Source organism: Talpa occidentalis, unplaced genomic scaffold, assembly GCF_014898055.3.
Source record: "Talpa occidentalis isolate TD23 unplaced genomic scaffold, MPIMG_talOcc4v2.1 talOcc4.17, whole genome shotgun sequence".
NCBI classification, from domain to species: Eukaryota; Metazoa; Chordata; class Mammalia; order Eulipotyphla; family Talpidae; genus Talpa; species Talpa occidentalis.
The window spans coordinates 12482796-12501647 of NW_023601754.1; the positions used below are offsets into that span (position 1 = coordinate 12482796).

Genomic DNA, 18852 nt, shown 5'->3' on the forward strand with positions numbered 1-18852 from the left:
GGGCTCAAGCCAGAGGGAGGTGCTGGAGCATATAGGGAGGGACAACCTCTCTGGGTGCCCTCTTTGTCCCAGTGCCCACCTTGCCGGGAGCACTCCTGCCTTCCACCAAGCTCCTTGGGTCATCCCATCTTCCAAAGAGGTAGAAACCAGGCTGAGAAATGAGGCCGCAACAGGTGAGGACCAGAGGCAGAGCCTTCAGCTCTCTGAGCAACAGGGGCTGCTGGGGCTCTGCAGCCTGGAAAGGGAGGGTCACGCCGCCCCCTGGTGGGTGCCAGGGACACTGCAGCCACCTCCCCAGGTCACAGACACACAAGCAGTCAGGGCTTCTGTGCAGAGGATTTTATTGGGCATAAAGGGCGCTGCAGAGGGAGGATCAGTGTTCAGTTTCTCAGCACAATCTTCTTAATCCAGGGCAGGAGAAAAGTGATGCGGGGGCTGAAGAATGGCTTATAGCTGGAGTTAACTTCGCTGACCTTGGACATTAAGCCCACTAGGGTCCAGGTATTATTACTCAAGCACACAAGGGGGTTGCCAGAGTCACCCTGTGGGGGAGAAAGAATCCCTCTGTGATCCTGATCTGGGTGCCAGGACCCTGTGTGCCCTGATCTGACTCAGGTATGCTGAGTCATCACAGCTGGGCTCAGAAGTGAGCACTAGAAACTTCGGTCTAGTCCAGAATCATCTCAGCTCAGCCACCTGCTCCAGCAGGCTTGGGACCAGGAGTGTCAACAGGCTGAACTCCAGGCTCATAGTCATGTGAGAGATGTGCCCCCTGGGAGTGGCTGGACCCCCACCAGAGACATTCCCCATGGGCATCTGTTAGGTGGTCTTGTCTTCCCTGACACTGGGCAAGGGCTGAGAGTGAGGGGATCATGGGCAAAGAGTGGCCCTGGCAGGCCAGGAGAGTGGACACATAGTGAGGGGCTGGGGCAGAGCCAGGCCTTACCTTGGAGATGGTGACTCCTAGAGATCCGGCACAGATAATGTTTCTAGGGACTGTTGTGCCCCAGTATTTCTTGCACTGGTCATTGGGCATGAGGGTCATGTAGGACTGCTGCAGCTTGTGAGGTATATCTGTGGCTAGAAGGACATAGGGCCATGAGCAGGTCAGAGCCCCACATCCCCCTCACTCCTCCTGGGTGGAGGTGGCAATGCCTCTTGTGCTGCCCACACTGGACCGTCCACCTGCTTCAGCATCATCAAGTGCTGGGTCATGAGCCTGCACCTCCTGCAGACCTCGAAGTAACTGTGGACACAGGCCTTGTGATTCTACTCCAGGGGGAGCTGACTTTGCTGCCAGCACAGGAGATGCCATAAGCCCTGCCTGGGCCCTGCCACCCTATGTTGCAGGCCCAGGGGCAGATTTTCCCTTAGGAAAGGAGACTGACATCTTTCTAGCTGCAGACCCCATTCTGGGGGTGACAGGGAGCTCTCTGGCCCCTACCCCTTCCTGGTGGCTTCTGCCCTATGGAAGGACCAGCTAGGTAGCCCTGGCCTGGGCAGAAGGACTCAGGATCCTGGAGGAGACCATCAGGCAGAGCCAGCCCTGGGACATATAGTCCCCAAGTTTCCCAAGCCCAGCAGGGCCCAAACACCACCTTGGACCCCTGGCTCCCTGGCACATCTGAAAGGTGGCTATGCCCTCCTGGTAGCCACTGAAGGTCCCATTCAGGGGAGCCCAGAGGGAGAATCTGAGGCCTGTCTGCTAAGCTCCTGTCTCTCAAGCTGAAGGTTCTTGTCCCTTATCCCCTGCCGCAGCCCCTCAGCCCAGACTCCCGCACGCAGGAATCGGGGATGTCCAGTCTGGAGGGAGTGCTGTGGACAGGCTGCAGGCAGGTGGTGAGTGGGCATGGCCGCTGGGACTGAGCCGTGTCTTCAGAAACTGTTCATGGACATCATTAGCCTCGGCTCCTAAACGACTGATTGGGGTTGCATTAAGAGAGTCGTATATAGGAGAGACAGATTCACGACTTCTTTGAATTTTGAAGAATCCACAAAGAGGCATCCTACGGATCACCTGCTGCTGAGTCAGCCTGACTCCAGACCGCCCTCCTGGGAGCAAGGCCAGGGTCACTCACCGTTGTAACTCGCGAAGCCCCAGCCGCTGGTGAGACACAGCGACTGCGCAGGGAAGACCTCCCCAGTTTGGGGCAGGCACACGGTGGACACATTCTTAGAGAAACGAACAGGTGTGGCCATTTTCACAAGGGCGATGTCCTTGGCCACACGTCCACTGTGATAATCAGGGTGGTTGAAAACCTGTGGGTGAAGTTGGAAGAAGGCAGTGAGCCCTTGGGGTCCAGCAGAGGCCAGTACAGATGCCCTCCTGGTAGCCGCTGAAGGTCCCATTCAGGGGAGCCCAGAGGCAGCATCTGAGGCCTGTCTGCTGAGCTCCTGTCTCTCAAGCTGAAGGTTCTTGTCCTCTTTCCCCTGACCCAGCCCCTCAGCCCAGTCTCCCGGCCTGTTCACAGGGCCTCGCTCACCTGTGCAATCCTGTTAGCCTGGTTATTTTTTGAGTGTCGAGCAGCTATTCCAATCCCAATCAGGTGGTCATTCCTAGGGAGCAGGCGAGTGAGGAGGGGAATGTGCCCGCTGGCCTCCCCAGACCCTAGCCTTTGAGGGGACTCACGTGATATTGCAGTGGGCGGCGGAGATCACCCAGACGGGCGAGATGAGCGCGCCGCTACACACCAGGTCGCCATCTGTGTTCTGGAGGAAGAGGGCGGTCACGCTGGCCGGACACCGCCAGCATTTGGGCCGTATCCTCTCCCCCTTCCCTCCTTCTGGTATTAGACCCCGGTGTGACCCCCACTTAAGTGCACAGTCCTACTCACCATCACAGCCACATGCCAGGGACAGGATCCAGGGAGAGAGTCCACCCCATTGATGATCCTGGCTTTGTTGCTCCTTACAGGGTGAGTGGCTGGGACCCCACAACCTATGGGGGGGCAAGAGGGAGAGTAAATGTCCTGAGGTCCCATGTGTTGCAGAACTTGGTTTCTACCTCAGCTTGCAAGCCCCCCCCACTGCCACATTACCCATATAGAAGACTTCCCTGGAACCCCAATCTGTAGGTTGACCCCCCACACACACCCTGTTGTGACTAGTCATCCCTCCATGGGCATGGACGTGTGAGGCGGCTCCATCCCCCTCTGCCTGCCCAGAGGAGCTTCAAGGAGCTGAGGAATCAGGCCTGTCTCCTCTTGCTGGATGGAGACCTCACCCCCTGTCACTCTCCCAGGTTCACTTTCCCCAGTGACATTGGGAGCAAACGCTGCTCCCCTCACAGGCAATGCTCACCGGAGAGTCTGTCGGGGCAAGGAATGTGGAATTATAACCAGAGACGGGATCTGTCCTGGGACCTGCTGCCAGACTGTGCCAGGACTCGTTTACATTTTGGACTCTCCATTCTGGAGCTTTCAGGAAATATTCATTGCATTACATTGAAGATTATTAATTCCTTAATAAAATAGGACTTTGATTCCACCATAAAAAGACACATGGAAGAAGCAGAAAACAAGGAGATTGTCCATAACAAGGAGGAAACGCAGGGCCCTTGACATGTGCAGACACATTTGCTGGGTCAGGACACAGGATCCTCAGCAGCTCCCAGGGGTGTGAGAACTTGGCCACAGGAAGAAAGGGGGGGGGCAGGCCCAGCTGCTCCCACCAGCCAGGCTGTCCCCAGGGAGCCCCAGGCCTTGCTCCAGGCAGTACCTGCCCCTGCCCCTGGGGACAGGGACATGGCCCAGCCACTCCCTCAGGCTGGTGTCTCCAAACATGTCGTCTCCTCATCATCTTTTCTTGTAACAGAAAAGCTACCAGCAGGAGCTGTGAGGGGCTCACCCTGCAGAGGCTTCATAGCAATGGAGTGGGAGGCCGGGTCCCCTGTGCTGGAGGAGCTGAAATCTCACAGGAGTGGGGACAGCAGGTGTGACAGGGACGGGCAGGAAATACAGGGAGGAGCTTCCCCCACTGAGCCCTGGTTCTGGTTATAAACAGGGAGTGAGGGTGTGAGGCTGCACAGAAGTGACAGGCAGGGGCTCAGCAGAGGCCCCTTCCCAGGAGAGGGGGGAGCAGGGAGCTGCTGGGCCCAGTGTGGGTGTCAGAGAAATCCCTGAAGCAAATAGGGCAAGGCAACATTTGCTCATTTAACAGGTTAAATACATTGGTTTTGCATTATTTTTACATTTTCATTCTTTCTTATTTTTTTAATAGCAAAGATACAGCTTAACTCTATCTGGAACTGAACAGATCTCTAGTGGAGACGTGGGGGGTTTCTGCAACCCACCCTTCCTGTGCCCATAGCCACACACCCGTCTTTTGTGGGTTGGTCCTCCTTGGGCCCAAGTAGTTATTTTGCACACCTGGCACAAGGTGTGAGGCCTCAGAAAGTTCTAGAGGGCTCCTCTCCTCCCTGCAAGTTCTGGGTAACTGTCTGGGTTTGAGGCCAGGGTGCAGGGCAGGGACTCAGCTCTCCCCTTGTATTGCCCCCTGGACCTCACCGGGGAGGCAAGCACTGATGCAACCTGGTGATGAGCCAGTGGGGGCTCAGGGCCTTTCTTCCAGAATCTTTCATGTGTGAATACCCCCGAGCCACAGACTCACCAAAGGCAGCCTCAATGAGGATGAAGCAGGAGAGAAGCCAGAGGAAGGCCATGGTGCTGCAGACCGGGAGGTATGGGGCTGCCTGCTCTGGGGTCCCTTTTACATACCTTTGGGAGACTCAAGCACCACCCATGCTGTCTCCAAAATCCCTAAGTGTCACCTTTCCTGGGTTGTCATCTAAGGATCTAGTTGATAAGGGACCACAAACCTATCCTGACCTGGCTCAGCCTGGGACACTACAGTCCCTGGGAAAAGGGCAGCCGCCTGACACTGGTTCTGATTAGCATCAGTTACTCCTGGCGTGAGGAATCCAGCTGTGGGCCCTGGAGGCCCTGGGTCCATCATGGGGGCGGCAGGTACTCAGCAAAGATTCATCTACGAGGGAGCCTCACCCACCCAGGCTCCTAGTTCTGGGGCACCCAGAACTAAGCACTCAGGACTCAATTTCAACATAGACCCCAGAGCCAAGGACTTTTGCTACTTGTTTCACTCAGTAAAACTCCCCAAGACATAGAAAATTCCCGAGGCAAGGAAAAGGCTCAGCTTCCTCTTGGCATTGGCCTGAGAACTGACTGGGAGGGGCAGCTTCAGAGCATATAAGGGCAAGAAAGTCTCTCTCCATGGGCTCAACTGAATTCCTATTTCTTGAAAATTCATAATCTAATTAACTAGCCATTGTAAAAACTTAGTTTTCCCATGATGTTTTGGTTTCAAACCATAGACGGCCATTGAGGACACAGAAAGCTACTGAGTGAAGTCAGGGAACACAGAGGAAAGCACAGGAAGGCCAGGAGGAGGGATGTGCCAGGATGGCACCTGCCCTAGGTGGGGCCACAGGACCTCAGTCTCCTGGAGCAGAATCCTCTTTTCCCACGTCAGGTCCCTCTAGATCTCAGACACCCACACGCACAGGGCATCCCTGCCCTTGGGTTGCAGATCAGTGAGAGAGACACTCACCAAGTAAGAACATCACGTGACAGGTCCCCCAAGCTGGAGGGGCTGCCTGCTGCAGTCACTGTCGGGGCTCCCTGGTGAGAGGCCCTGTGGGAGAACTGAATCTTTTCCCAAGGCTTTGGCCTGTGCTTACCTGGGAGAAGCAGGTCAGAGGGAGCAGGCGGCTCCCGGGCTCAGGACAGTCACCCCGGGAGGAGCTTCTGGGGTGGGACATTGATGATATGGGGAGATTGGCGCCATTGGACAGGCTGGAGGGCCAGGCCTGTCCCTTTATGCTCTGTCCAAGTTGGTGTCCATGTGTCTACACACCACAGCCTCCTAATCCACTTACGTGTCTGGGAACTCGGTTGATTCCATAACGTGGCTGTTGCCATTAGTGCCGCAATCAGCACAGGAGTGAACGTGTGAATCGTGTAGTTTTTAAACTAGCAAGTTTCTTCTATTATAAAGATGATGTGGATTCATTACAGGAAATCTACAAAATACAGGAAAAATTAAGGTTACTAACTATGCCCCACACCAATGCCATTTGCCCTGATATGCTCTTTTGCAACCATCCAAGTTTGGGCAGGTTCATTTTTGGATCTTGCAGATAAAAAGATAATTTTGGAGTCTTTGGTAGATTTTTCAGACCTTTAATGCTGAATCAAGGAAAAGACCAGTTTTCTTTCTTGACTTTGCTCTGGCCTCCTCCTGTCTTGTGATCTTGGAGTGAGGCCTTACATCTCCTGGCCTCTTAGCACAGGTGTCCCCACTGACATATGCGTATGCCCGCGGTCTCTGAGCCAGGTCTCCACAATCACAGGCTTGCAAACCCACAGGTGCAGGTCATAGAAGCTATTGGTGGGAGGGCAAAAAATCCCTACAAATGCCAACGCCCTATTGTAGCAGTTATAAGCACGTTTCTAATTGAGGCATACAAATTCTATATTTTTAAACAAACAGATTGTAGTATGTTTGTTCACTGTTTTTTTCTTACTTGACGTTGTGCTGTGAGCCTCTTTCCAGGTCTATGAAAGTCACGCCCTGCTCTGGCAGCTCAGAGGACTGTGAGTGAACAGGCCCCCATGGTGCCTTCCTCGTGAGAGGGCCTCATGGACACAGGGAGCCCCTCTCAGGCCTTGTCAGGGACAAGCTCCTGCTTGGGGGGCCAGAGGGCAGTGCTGGTCAGTGAGGAAGGAGAGTGGTCATGGATAGAGAGTGTCTCCTCCCTGGTGTCAGTACTAGGGAGGAGCTGACGTGGACACGCTGGCTGGAGCTGGAAGCCCCAGGGAGGACAGACAGAGAAGCAGCTGGAATGTGCTTTGGGCCCCTCTGGGGCTGCTCTCACAGAGCCACAGCCCCAGCCATGCTGCCCTCTGTCCTCTCTCTATCTGGCTGGAGCCCAGACGGGATCCTGGGGGCCTGGGCCATCTGGGGGCATGGGGAGCAGCCAGTATGTGGGTGTGAAGTGGGCAGAGCCAGGAGGGGCCCTGAGGCTGCCCTGGGGGTGCAGTCCTGCCCAGGGGGCCCCCAATTTGGATTCTGCTCCAGGGAAGCAGCTCCCTCTTCTTGAGGCTCGGGCAGGTGGAGCTGGGCCTCCTGGTCCAGGGCTGGAGCAGCCTGTCAGGACACCTGCTGCGAGTTTCTGCTGATGACTCAGAATGAATTGCTGCAGCACAATGATGGGATCACAGAATCTGGATATTTTTAAAGCTTTGATGCTTAATTTAGCTGCTTCTAGATTTTTTTTTCATTAATTACTATCCACAAGACCCACATCACATCATCTGTGTATACAGAACATTAGACTTTACATTTTTGTTAATTCCAGCTTTGAAAGTATTTTTAGCAGCTAAAATTAGTGTATTTAAAAAAATTGATATATTTTATCAAAAGTTAATAAAAAACTGTTTTTTTGTATTAATTTTGTGTATTTTCCATCAGTATAGGCATTTTTATGCAACTATATAAGTTATATAATTTCTCAGACTATATTTTATTGCTGTTTGCAAACTGTTGGAGATGAACAATGACCTATATTTACCTTGTCCCGTGTGGAATTAATTGTGAAACTTTTGGTTCAAATTACTTCTCTAGAAATAACACCATTGATTTGACAGTTTGTTGGCCTTTGAATGTAAGTAAAGTTTTATATTAGAGTTACTTCTCCTTAGCCCACAGGACGTACTCTCAGCAGACAACAGGCTTTTGGGGAACTGTCCATTATAACACATAGTCCCCCCTCTTTGAGGGAGACTGACAGGCATATTTCAGGGGAGAGTGCAGGGCCAGCAGCTGTGTGCCACTTGGTTCTGGAGTTTTGGGTCATGTTCACAGACTGATTGGGCCCCCAGGGGTGACGGGTTAAGTGTTGGCCAGTTTTGAACATTAGGAGACCCCTATTTCCAGGCAGGGTAGTTATAAATAGTGACATTTGTGTTTTTTCTCTTTTCCCCATTCCAAGCAGGGAGTCAAGCTTTCTATATTTCTGTTTACTCAGAGATTTTTCCATCGTAGAAATGGACAGCCTGAAGGCACTGGCTCTGGGTCTGTTGTGAAAGTGCCCTCCTGTGATGGAGCCTGGAGGGCTGGGGCTGCAAGTAGGGGAGGGAGAGCTGCCCCTCCACGGTGAGGCCCAGGGGACCAGGTCACAGCTTGCATTTGCTCCAGTGTGTTGACATCAGGCAGTTGCTTTTGACACCAGCCCATCCCCCTCCCAACCACCCCTGAGGTGAGCCCACATGGAGCAGGGAACTCTCTGTGACAAAGAGCACAGCCATTGCCGCCTGCCCTCCCACAGCCACCTCCCCCCAATATATCACTCATACCCCTACATAGGACACCCACTAATGAATTCTCTTCCAACCAGATGTCACCGGTCGTCAGGTAGCGTCTCACCACCTTCACTCTCACCTTGTGATGGTGCCTCCCCCCATGGTGAAGGGTCCTCACAATCCAGAACTCTGTCCAGCGCCTGCTTTCTGGGGCCCAGTCCCGGTGCCAAGGCAGCCTCCAGTCCTGGGAAGCAGCCTCCACGTGAAGATGAGCAGCAGGGAGTGCATGGGGGAGCTCTTGGCTCCCACACCCTGAAGGGAAGGAGGGGCACAGGGGGCATAGTCAGAAATTGGGCTCCAGAAGATCAGCTTTGGTGAGCAGATGGGCCTTTAACCCCACTGACCAATCAGGGGTGTGGGCCTCCCAGAGAGGAGGCGCGGCCTTGGTCTAGGGGATTCTCTTCAGCTGAGGCCATTCCAGAGAGGCCCGTGCTGAGGGCCCTGAGCGGCTCATATTCCCTGCAGCTGGAGTGTGTGTCCTTACTGGAGGGATGTGGGTCTCAGTGGGCTGATGAACGGCACCCCCAAATTCATGTTACCATGAGATTAAGTGCTACACCAGTACCCCTACACTTGCATGCTCTAAAGGGTTTTGGCCAATTGTGAGCACCAAGACAGCAAATCGTAGTTTGAAAGAAATTTAATAAGATTGGTGTGCAGGGACCTCCCTGGTAGTGCAAGGGGTTAAGACTAGGCACTATGAAGCTATCCGCAGCCACTGCACATGAGTTTGATCCCCAGCCAGGGAGCTACCCACATGGAGCAGCAGACCTCTCCTGACTCGCCCACTGCTCCCCTCAGCAGTGTATTTCAGTAGATCTGCCTGTTCTGCTCCCCACTCTGTCTCTGGTGAATCCTCTCAACCCCTGCACCTCTGGCCTGTACCCCGTTTCTTGTATGCATAAATAAATCTTTAAAAAAAAAAAAAGAACTAAACTCAACAACAACAAAGAAAAACCGCATTGAGAAAAGGGCAGAGGACTGGAAGTTATTTCTTCTAGGTAAAGCTATCAATGTTGGATGGTCACAATTTGCCAGTTCGATTCCTGTTGGTGCCAGGAACGTTTACTGAGAAACAGACCAGAGGATGAGCTTTTAGGATCCAATTGGCTACAGAGACACGGACAAGACTAGGGCCTCCTCCGATCCATGGTGATGGACCCCTGCACTCAACAGGCTATGAGATAGAGAACAAGGGTTCTATGGAGATAATATAACTCTCATGGAAGAGCAGAAACATTTAGCTGACTTCAATAATTACACTGGTGATGATAATGTTAGTATTCTCTGCATCTGTAGTGTATAACAAGGGATAAAGCAAATACATAATGATGGGATATTCTAGGTCCATTGTTCCCTCTGTGTTAAAGAATAAGAATCCTTAGTGTAGAATTTAAAACATGTCAGGGTACCCTATTCACAGTTAAGTAAACACCCTTTGGCCTTGAATTTGAAGTGGGGTTCAAATTCATATCTCTATGAACCTAGGGCATATCTTATCAGAGAATTATTTGTCGTAAAATAGTTCTTTGTACTGTCCACTGGAAAGGTCTAGAAACATTCTCCACTCCACAAATCATGAGCATCCCATACACCCAGACTGTGAGCTTGAAATTCTTTTTCCACTGAAAGAATCCAGGGCATTTCAGAGAAATAGCTGATCAGGGTCTGGGGCATCTTGTGAGATCAGATAGCAAGGAAGCTTGGAACCCGTGTGGCCATGTCAAACATCCCAGAGCCAACTAGACAGCTCCCACTGGTCATAGGGAGGAATCTGAGTTTTATGACAGGCAATAGCCACAATGGTTAGAACCTTCTGTTTCTGTCCTAGAGCTATAATGACTCAAAAAAAAACAACAACAAAAACCCAAATACCAAAACCAAAAAAACAGCCACCCCCAAACACCAAATTAATCGGTTACCATGGAGGTTGAGAAGCAATAGCTTCATTATCTCAGAAGTGATTAAAGGAAAATGTGTAAGCAGAGTGAGCATTTGCCCGCATGTCTTATACCTACATGTCACTGGGTCCCTGAGGATAGAAGAGGAGACATCTCAATGAAAGGATTCCAGGAGAAAGAGAAGTTGAAATTAAGTCACCACCACTTTGCAGGTCCTCCAAGAGTTGATGGTTTGAACCTCAGGCGTTAAGGCCTGTGATTCTGATTACGAGAGAGAACCCATCCTGACACCTCCTTAAGCAGGAACCCAGCTATCTGCAGCCTCTAAAGATATTGAACATGACTCTGACAGGTCTCCAGATCTAACTGCTGAATCACAGAAAAGAAAAAAAAACAAAACAAAACAGAGGACAGGGGACCTGAAAGGACAGTGGTTCAGCCTCTGGGGCTGGAAGGAAGCTTCCCAGCTACTCAGTTCAGTCAGTGAGCAGGACCTGGGTAGAGGCAGGAAGGGTGGGGACTGCATGGATGGTCTGGGGTGGGGGGTGCAAGGAGCGCAAGGCAGAGAAAGGTGCCTGGAGCATGTGGGGAGGGACAAGCCTGCCTGGGTGACTCTCTTGGTTGCAGAGGACTGCATGGCCTGGCCTGGAGCACTCCTGCCTTCCACATAGTCCCTTGGATCAAGTCCGGCTGCCAAAGGCGCAGAAACCAGGCTGAGAAATGAGGCTGCAGCAGGTGGTCCTGGACTCTGCCCCAGCGGCCTCCTGAGCAGGGAGGCCCAGACCCAAAGGCCTCAGCTCCCTGAGAAACAGGGGCTGCTGGGGCTCTGCAGCCTGGAAAGGGAGGGTCACACCGCCCCCTGGTGGGTGCCAGGGACACTGCAGCCACCGCCCCCAGGTCACAGACACACAAGCAGTCAGGGCTTCTGTGCAGAGGCTTTTATTGGGATAAAGGGCGCCGCAATGGGAGAATCAGGGCTCAATTTTTGGCCACGGTCTCCTGAATCCAAGTCAGGTAACTAGTGACACGAACACACAAGACAGGTTTATACGTTGAGCCTGAGGTTCTGGCAGAGGACACGACACCCACCAGGGTCCAGGCTCCGTTTTTCTTGCAGACCAGGGGCCCACCAGAGTCTCCCTGTGGGAGGAGAAGGAAAGCATCTGTGATCCCGAAGTGGGTGTGAGCACCCATCTGTGTGTCCTCACTAGGGCATTCCAGATAGTGCCTAATATTCACAGGTGGGCTCAGCAGAAAACACCAGCAATTTCCATCTGGTTCAGAGATACTTGTGGTGGGCCACTTGCTCCAGCAGGCATGGGACCTTATCTGTAAAATGGGCTGAAACTACAGGCTCAGGAGTCATGTGAGAGATGTCCTCCTGGGAGTTCCAGCCCCTGGCCAGCATCATCCCCCAAGGGCATCTGTTTTGCTGGTCCTGCCTTCCATTGACAGTGGGCAAAGGTTGAGAGTGAGGGGATTATGGGGCAAGGAGTGACCCTACCAGTATACAACCAGAACACAGCAGTGAGGGACCCGGCTGGAGCCAGGCCGTACCATGGAGACTGTGACATTGTTGCCCCCAGCACAGACAATGTTATCACTGATTACTCGGCGCCAGTACTCCCTGCACTCAGTGTTGGACAGGAGGGGCAGGTAGGCCTGTTGCATCCTGTCGGCTGTCTTGTTGCCTGGAAAGATAGAGGGGCCAGGAGGTGTTCAGGGTCCTTATTCTTCTGCCCACCCTGGGTGAAGGCGACCCCCACCGGACTTTCCATGTGTTTCACCATCACCATGCGAGTCCAGCACCCCCTGGTGTCTGTGGACACGGTCCTCCTGATTCCACTCCAGGCAGTGCTGACTTTGCTGCAAACACTGTTGATGAACAAGCCCTGCCTGCCCAGCCTGGTGTGGCCTGGGTCCTGCCAGCCCGGGTGTGGGGTGTCAGGGGCAGCGCCCTCCTCCCCAGGGAAGGGGATGGCATCCTTCTGACTACAGACCTCACTCTGGGAGTGACAGGGACCCTTCCTTGCTGCCCCTTCCTGGCGGCTGCTGTCCTGGGGAAGGACCAGCCAGGTAGCCCTGGGCTGGACAGAAGGACTCAGGACACCAGGGGAGACCATCAGGCCCAAGGAGGGGACACCGGGCTGAACTCTCAGGCCCCAAACTCGCCCTGGTTTCCTGACCCCCATCCAGGTCTGGATGGCGTAGTCACCCTGGCCTGTGATGTCCGTGGGGGCGCCATGGAGGGGCTGTAGGTGGTGAGTGGCGCAGGGCCTGCTAGGCCCTGAGCTGTGTCTTCAAAAAGAGAGCTCTAGGACATCATGGACCTCGTGTCATGCATATTCGGTAGGTTTTGATTAAGAGGGTTGTATGCCGAAAGGGACACATCAACAGCACTGTTTGAATTTGGTAAAATACCTAAGAGCCATATGGGTCCAACCTGCAGCTTAGACCCCTGACCTCAGAGCCACCTCCTGGGAGTCAAGGGTCTCGTCACTCACTGTTGGCTATGCTTTCCCCCCAGCCAGAGGTGAGACACGGGGTCCCGGCGGGGAAGTCATTCTCAGCTTTGGGCAGGCACACAGGGGACACATTCTTAGAGAAGTGGGCAGGCATGGCCAGCTTCACCAGGGCGATGTCATTGCGGAGGTATTTCTGGTTATAGTCAGGGTGGTTGAAAACCTGTGGGGGAGGCCAGGGGAGTCGGGAGGCCTGGGGCCCACCAGGGATCTGCAGGCTTGAGGACACAAATGCTTTCAAGGTGCCCACTCAAAAGACACAGCCCAGGGGAGCCCAGGGAGAACCTTGCCCATCTGGTGAGCTCCTGTTTCTCCAGAAGCTGCAGGGTCTTCTCCCATTACCTTCACCCCAGCCCCTTAGCTCTCAGCCCAGGCCTGTCCTGTGGGGCCCGTTTACCTGTGCAATTTTCAGAACCTGGACATTCTTCATATCTTGTTGCCGGTCAACCAGCTCAGTCACAGCCAGATCCGATGTTCTAAAAGAAGCAGGAGGAACGAGAAAGAAGACTGTGCCCACCCCCCACCCCCAAATCCTCTACCCTCCCTGGGCCTCACGTGACATTGCAGTGGGCGGCGGTGATCACCCAGTTCTGGTTCATCAGGGAGCCCCCACAGGTTAGGAACCTGTTTCTGTCCTGGAAGAAGAGGGAGGGTCAGCGCTGGCAGGACACAAGTTACACTAACCCGGGCTACAGGGCACCCCCACCCCAGCCCCACCCAACACCTCCTGCTGTGTCTTTAGCCCACTGTGACCCCACTTAGGCAAAGACTCCCCCTCACGAGCAGGGTGAGGGGACATGATCCAAGGAGAGAGTCTATACCATTGATGATCTGGCCTTGCCGCTCATTACCAGGTGGATGGTGGGGGCCCCACAGCCTGGAGAGCAGGGGGATGGTGAGAAGGCTGAGGTCCTGGTCTTCGTGCAGAAACCTGGCTTGACCTCACTGGCACAACACCCCCTGCCACAGGCCCCTCCTCCAGGAAACCTTCCCTCTTCCTTTGTTTTTTGTTTCTCCATGTGTCTTTTGATGGTGTAAAATCTAAATCCTATTTTATTGAATAATTAATAACCTAAACTTTTTATAATGAAGGTTCTTGAAATCTCTGGAACAGAGAATCCAGTAATGTAAATGGGTTCATGTCACACTCTGGTGAAGGGTCAGAGAGCTGATTCATGTGGATCTGGGGTTTCCAATTATAATTCCAACCCTCTTGCCCAACCAATCTCCCAGGATAAGATTGTCCAGAACAAGGAGGACACGCAGGGCCCTTGACATGTGCAGACACATTTGCTGGGTCAGGACACAGGATCCTCAGCAGCTCCCAGGGGTGTGGGAACTTGGCCACAGGAAGAAAGGGGGGCAGGCCCAGCCCCTCCCACCAGCCAGGCTGTCCCCAGGGTCCCCCAGGCCTTGCTCCAGGCAGCACCTGCCCCTGCCTCTGAGGACAGGGACATGGCCCAGCCACTCCCTCAAGCTGATGTCTCCAAACATGTCGTCTCTTCATCTTTTTTGTAATGACAATAAACCACTAGCAGTAGCTGTGAGGGGCTCACCCTGCAGAAGATTCATAGTAATGGAGTGGGGGGCCAGGTCCCCTGTGCTGGTGGAGCCTGAAATCTCACAGGCGTGGGGACAGCATGTGTGACAGGGACGGGCAGGAAATACAGGGAGGAGCTTCCCCCACTGAGCCCTGGTTCTGGTTATACACAGGGAGTGAGGGTGTGAAGCTGCACAGAAGTGACAGGCAGGGGCTCAGCAGAGGCCCCTTCCCAGGAGAGGGGGGAAGCAGGGAGCTGCTGAGCCCAGTGTGGGTGTCAGAGAAATCCCTAGGGCAAATCCACAAAAAGAATACATTTGCTAAATACCAAGGTTAAATATGTACATTTAGTATTAATTTTGTACTTATACTGTACCTTCTTTAAAAGAAAACATAATATATAACAAATGTCTAACACTAAATAGATCCTGATGGAGGCTTTGGGGGTTTTGACACCCCACCCTGTGTTCACAGCTCCCACACCTGTCTACTTCTGGGATTGTATCCTCGTCAGAGGCAAATGGTTCTTTTCTGTACCTGACACAGAAACCTCAGAATGTCCCAGAAGGACCCCTCTCCTCCCTACAAATTCAGGTTAACTGTCTGGGCTTGAGGCCCAGGGTGCAGGGCAGGGACTCAGCTCCCCTTACACTGGCCCCTGGAAATCACCGGAAGTGTCCCTCACGACCCTAAGGTAGAGCATGGTGATGATCACTGGGGGCTTGTGTAACCACAGAATCCTCCCAGCCTGGATTACCCTGGACCACGACACTCGCCAGAGGCAGACCCAGTGAGGGTGAAGCAGGAGAGAGGCCAGAGGAAGGCCATGGTGCTGCGGTCAGGGAGGGTGGTCCCCCTTTTACATCCCCTGAGCCCCAAGCCCCACCTGACCCTCTGGGCTTTCCCTGACAGAAGGTCACACTTCGTGTTGTCAACTAAGGATCTGGGATGAGGGGTTATGGAACTTGTCCCTGCTTGTCTTTCACCTGGGGCACGCTAGCCCCTGGGAGAAGGCCTTGGCTACTCCTGGCCAGGAATCCAGCCTTGGGCCTTGGAGGCCTTAGGTCCATCATGGAGGTGGCAGCTGCTCAGCAAAGACTCACCTACAGGGGAGCCTCACCCAGGTGTTCTGGCGCATCCAGAGCCAAGAACTTCAGGCTAATGAATTTCTTCTGGTAAAATCCCCGAGGCAAGGAAAATCAATGAGACAAATTAAAGTCTCCTTTCCTCTTCGAATGGGTCTCAGAACTGATACTGAACACCAGCCTCAGTTTTCCTCACCCAATAAAAGGAAACAGAATTTGAAAAGAGGGAAAGTAGCTTAATTTGTTGACAAACCCAGGAGGGCAGCAGGCTGGTGTCTGAAGAACCACCTTTCTGCTCTTTGGCAGAGGGCAGGTGTTAGCCCAGCAAGGCACAGAGCAGGTTCTCTATGGATCCAGGAAGATGGGTAAAGGAGAGTCCTGGAGCCCTCTGTGGCTTTTTCAGGCTTTTATTGAGTTTACCAGGTACATGGCAGGCAGGGTGCAGGCCTCCTGGGGACCCCAGCGAATCTTCACTCCTGAGCTCTCCGGCGTTCTCCTGTGGCCTCTGTTTCTCTGCTGGTTCTCTGTCATTCTCTCACTTGCTCTCCTTCTGGAGGTTCTGTTTCTCGACACTGCCCTTATAAGCCCCATCTCAGCACAGATGTACCCACCCACGTATGCCCACACCCTGCTCCAGGTGCCCACCATCAAGCATGCATTCAGGACCACAGGGATCACCAATCCTAATGGCGGGAGGGCAGAAATGCCTGACCATTATTTACCCTACACCATACTTGAAGTATTAGTTTCTTATCAAGGAGGTTTTGATTCCACCAAATGGCACAAGAACAAGGAAAGCTCTGAACTGATGTCAGGGAACAAGGAGGACAGGAAGATCAGGCGTAGGGGTCTGCCTGGGAGGGACCTCAAGGGTGCAGAATAGTAACCAGGGAGGAGCTCCTGGGGTGGGACATTGAGGATTTGGGGAGACTGACACCCCTGGGCCGGCAGGAAGTGTGGGCCTGTCCCTTCTGGCCCCTCTGTGTCTTCCTGTCCTGCTGTTGCTTCCAGCCCGTGTCATCCATGGAGCCCCCAGTGCAGCCCCCAGGGGAGGATTCAAAGACAGGGAGCTGCCAGCTGAGGGAGGGTGAGTCACAGCAGAGAGGAAGGCGCCAGAGCAGAGAAGTGGCAGAGCCTGGGAGGGAAAATCATGAACAGAACGTCCGTCATTCCGCAGTTGAAAGAGTCAGGCTTAAGTAGAACTCAAAAAGATGAGACTTGAAGGTGAAATCAATAAATATCTCTCCCTTAGAAAGAAGTCCCCAGAGCCAATCAACAACGCTGCCTCCATCTTTGACAATGGAGACCAATATGTGTAAACATTTTGGACTTAGTTTTCTTTAAGAGCATGTGGAGTAGCTAGTGGTTTTGTTTTTATCGATTCATTTATTTCACTGAGGCAACATTGCTTAAAACACTGCATAGGATGCAGAGGTACACGATCACCCCATCACCTTTGTCACCACACCGTGCCCACCACCAAGGCCCCATAATCTCTCCCCATGGTTCTTGTGCTCCCTTCCTCTTTGACCTCATCACCCCCATCCTGTGTAGTTTCGATTCTACAGTCAGAGGTTTAGGGTTCCTTATTGGTTTGGTTTTATCTGACCTTTCATTTGTTTCTCTACCGTTGATAGGGTAGGATAGAAAAACTGAAAAGGAGGCATCACAATACCAGAACCTGACTCACGAAGGAGGTGGGGGCAGAGGGATTAACAGCCATTAACTCAGTATAGGAACTGAGATCCTTGGGCCAATGCCTGTATCACAGAGCACAAGACCCAAGCAAGTCTCAGGAGGGTGTCAGGAGTGCAGAGGGTGTCAGGAGTGCAGACCTGAAGGTGAAATATGGAGATTGAAGGCCCCTTTCAATTTCTACATAGTTAATCAAAATCAACAACAAACAAACCACTTCACAGAAATGAGCCTCTCCCAAAGAGAAGTCTAGATCAGTGCAATCTCTGCACTGGCATGGGACAGCAGTCCTGCCCACCTGTGACTATGCAGGTGCTTCTATAGACCAACTCTCCCCCTCAGGAGGGCAGCAGCCTTCCTGCCTGCCTGTGACCTGTACCATTCCGGGGCTTCTCTGCACTGACCTCCCTCAGCGGAGGCAGCTCTCCTCAAGACCATGCAGGCCTCTCTCTTAGCAAACCTGTCCCTTTTGGGCAGCCCTTTCTGCCCGTTTGTGTCTATGCAAATGTCCTTCTTTCTTCTCTCCCTTTTATAATAAACCTGCTATTTAGGATATAACTAATGTCTCTGCATCATGGAGAAACTGGGGGGTAGGGAGAACTAGCCAGTGCTCCTGAAAGGGGAGCTCTGGTGAAACGTTTCCCAGAATATACCCAAGGACCCCACTCCCCAAACCCTCCAAAAACATCACTGTCACATGTAAATGACACCTTCTGATATTTATCTTCGTCCTTCTGACTGCATTTCTCTTAGTGTAACCCTATCCAGTTCCACCCATGTTGCCACAAATAATAAGAACTTGCCTTGTTTTATCTGAGTTGGAACTATCCTGTGTGCTGCATTCCACTTCCTCCTCGTCCACTCACCTGACTGGCCCTTAGGCTGTTTCCTTAAATTGGTTATTGTTGATCCTGCTGCAAGGATTATCACATATTCCATGTTGCTGTTTTTTTTTTTTTTTTAAACACCTGGATTAACATTTTACTTCTGTAATAAAGACAAAACATGTTTATTATGGAAATTTATAACAAACAGGAACTGCTAGGATGAAAACAAATATCATATTCCCCCTGACCTGAAATGCCAATTCTGTGGATGTAACTTTTTGTCACTTGTAGCGTGGATAGCAGACTAAAATCTATATTTTTATATAAACAACTAAGGTTATATTCGAGTTCTCTCTCTTGCTTCCCACTTGATCTTATGCTGTGAGCCTCTTTCCAGGACTGGGAAAGTCACGCCCTGCCCTGGCAGCCCAGAGGACCGTGAGTGAACAGCCCCCTATGGCGCCTTCCTCATGAGAGGGCCCCATGGACAGGGGGAGGCCATCTAAGGCTGGTCAGGAACAGCGCCCCAGCTCCTGCTCAGGGCCAGAGGGCAGCGCTGGTCAGTGAGGAGGGACAGTGGTCATGGACAGGAAGCGTCAATCCTACGTGATATGGACACGCAAACTGCAGCTGGAGGCCCCAGAAGGACAGACAGAGAAGCAGCTGGAATGTGCTTCGGGCCCCTCTGGGCTGTTCCCACAGAGACACAGGCCCGGTCACGCTGCCCTCTGTCCTCCTCCATCTGGCTGGAGCCCAGACGGGATCCTGGGGACCTGGTCTTCTGGAGGCAGGGGAAGTAGCCAGTGTGTGTGGGTGCAGTGGGAGGAGCCAGAGGGAGTGCCGAGATTGCCCTGGGACCCAAGGAAACTTCCAGTCCTCACAAGGAACTCAAGGGCTGGTCCAG

The 18852-nt window shown here is 52.8% G+C and overlaps 2 protein-coding genes across 2 annotated transcripts; both read right to left on the minus strand.

Moving 5' to 3' along the window:
- Positions 1-342: 342 nt before the first annotated feature.
- On the minus strand, positions 343-8665 carry LOC119250368 (chymotrypsinogen B-like). Its single transcript, XM_037518106.1, has 8 exons — positions 8458-8665; positions 5894-6037; positions 2835-2938; positions 2630-2709; positions 2484-2556; positions 2079-2259; positions 947-1080; positions 343-542 (listed from the first exon to the last, which is right to left on the minus strand). The coding sequence occupies exons 2-8, from the start codon at positions 5934-5936 to the stop codon at positions 381-383; spliced, it is 777 nt and encodes a 258-aa protein (XP_037374003.1). The 5' UTR covers positions 5937-6037; positions 8458-8665; the 3' UTR covers positions 343-380.
- A 2592-nt stretch (positions 8666-11257) lies between these two features.
- On the minus strand, positions 11258-18060 carry LOC119250310 (chymotrypsinogen B-like). The gene is made up of 7 exons (XM_037518062.1): positions 17988-18060; positions 13623-13678; positions 13357-13436; positions 13199-13277; positions 12784-12964; positions 11837-11970; positions 11258-11419 (listed from the first exon to the last, which is right to left on the minus strand). Exons 1-7 carry the CDS (start codon positions 18058-18060, stop codon positions 11258-11260), a joined length of 765 nt encoding a protein of 254 aa, XP_037373959.1.
- Positions 18061-18852: the final 792 nt, after the last annotated feature.

Excerpts from the sequence above, each read along its gene's own strand:
- LOC119250368 (XM_037518106.1), bottom strand. The coding sequence starts at position 5,936 with ATGGCAACAGCCACGTTATGGAATCAACCGAGTTCCCAGACAC. Across the intron at positions 2,939-5,893 it reads TCAACCGAGTTCCCAGACAC|GTTGTGGGGTCCCAGCCACT; the intron begins GTAAGTGGATTA and ends GCCCCCCCATAG. Across the intron at positions 1,081-2,078 it reads GGGCTTCGCGAGTTACAACG|CCACAGATATACCTCACAAG; the intron begins GTGAGTGACCCT and ends ATGTCCTTCTAG.
- LOC119250310 (XM_037518062.1), bottom strand. The coding sequence starts at position 18,060 with ATGGAATATGTGATAATCCTTGCAGCAGGATCAACAATAACCAATTTA. Across the intron at positions 13,679-17,987 it reads ACAGCCTAAGGGCCAGTCAG|GCTGTGGGGCCCCCACCATC; the intron begins GTGAGTGGACGA and ends CCTGCTCTCCAG. Across the intron at positions 13,437-13,622 it reads GCAAGGCCAGATCATCAATG|GACAGAAACAGGTTCCTAAC; the intron begins GTATAGACTCTC and ends CTCTTCTTCCAG.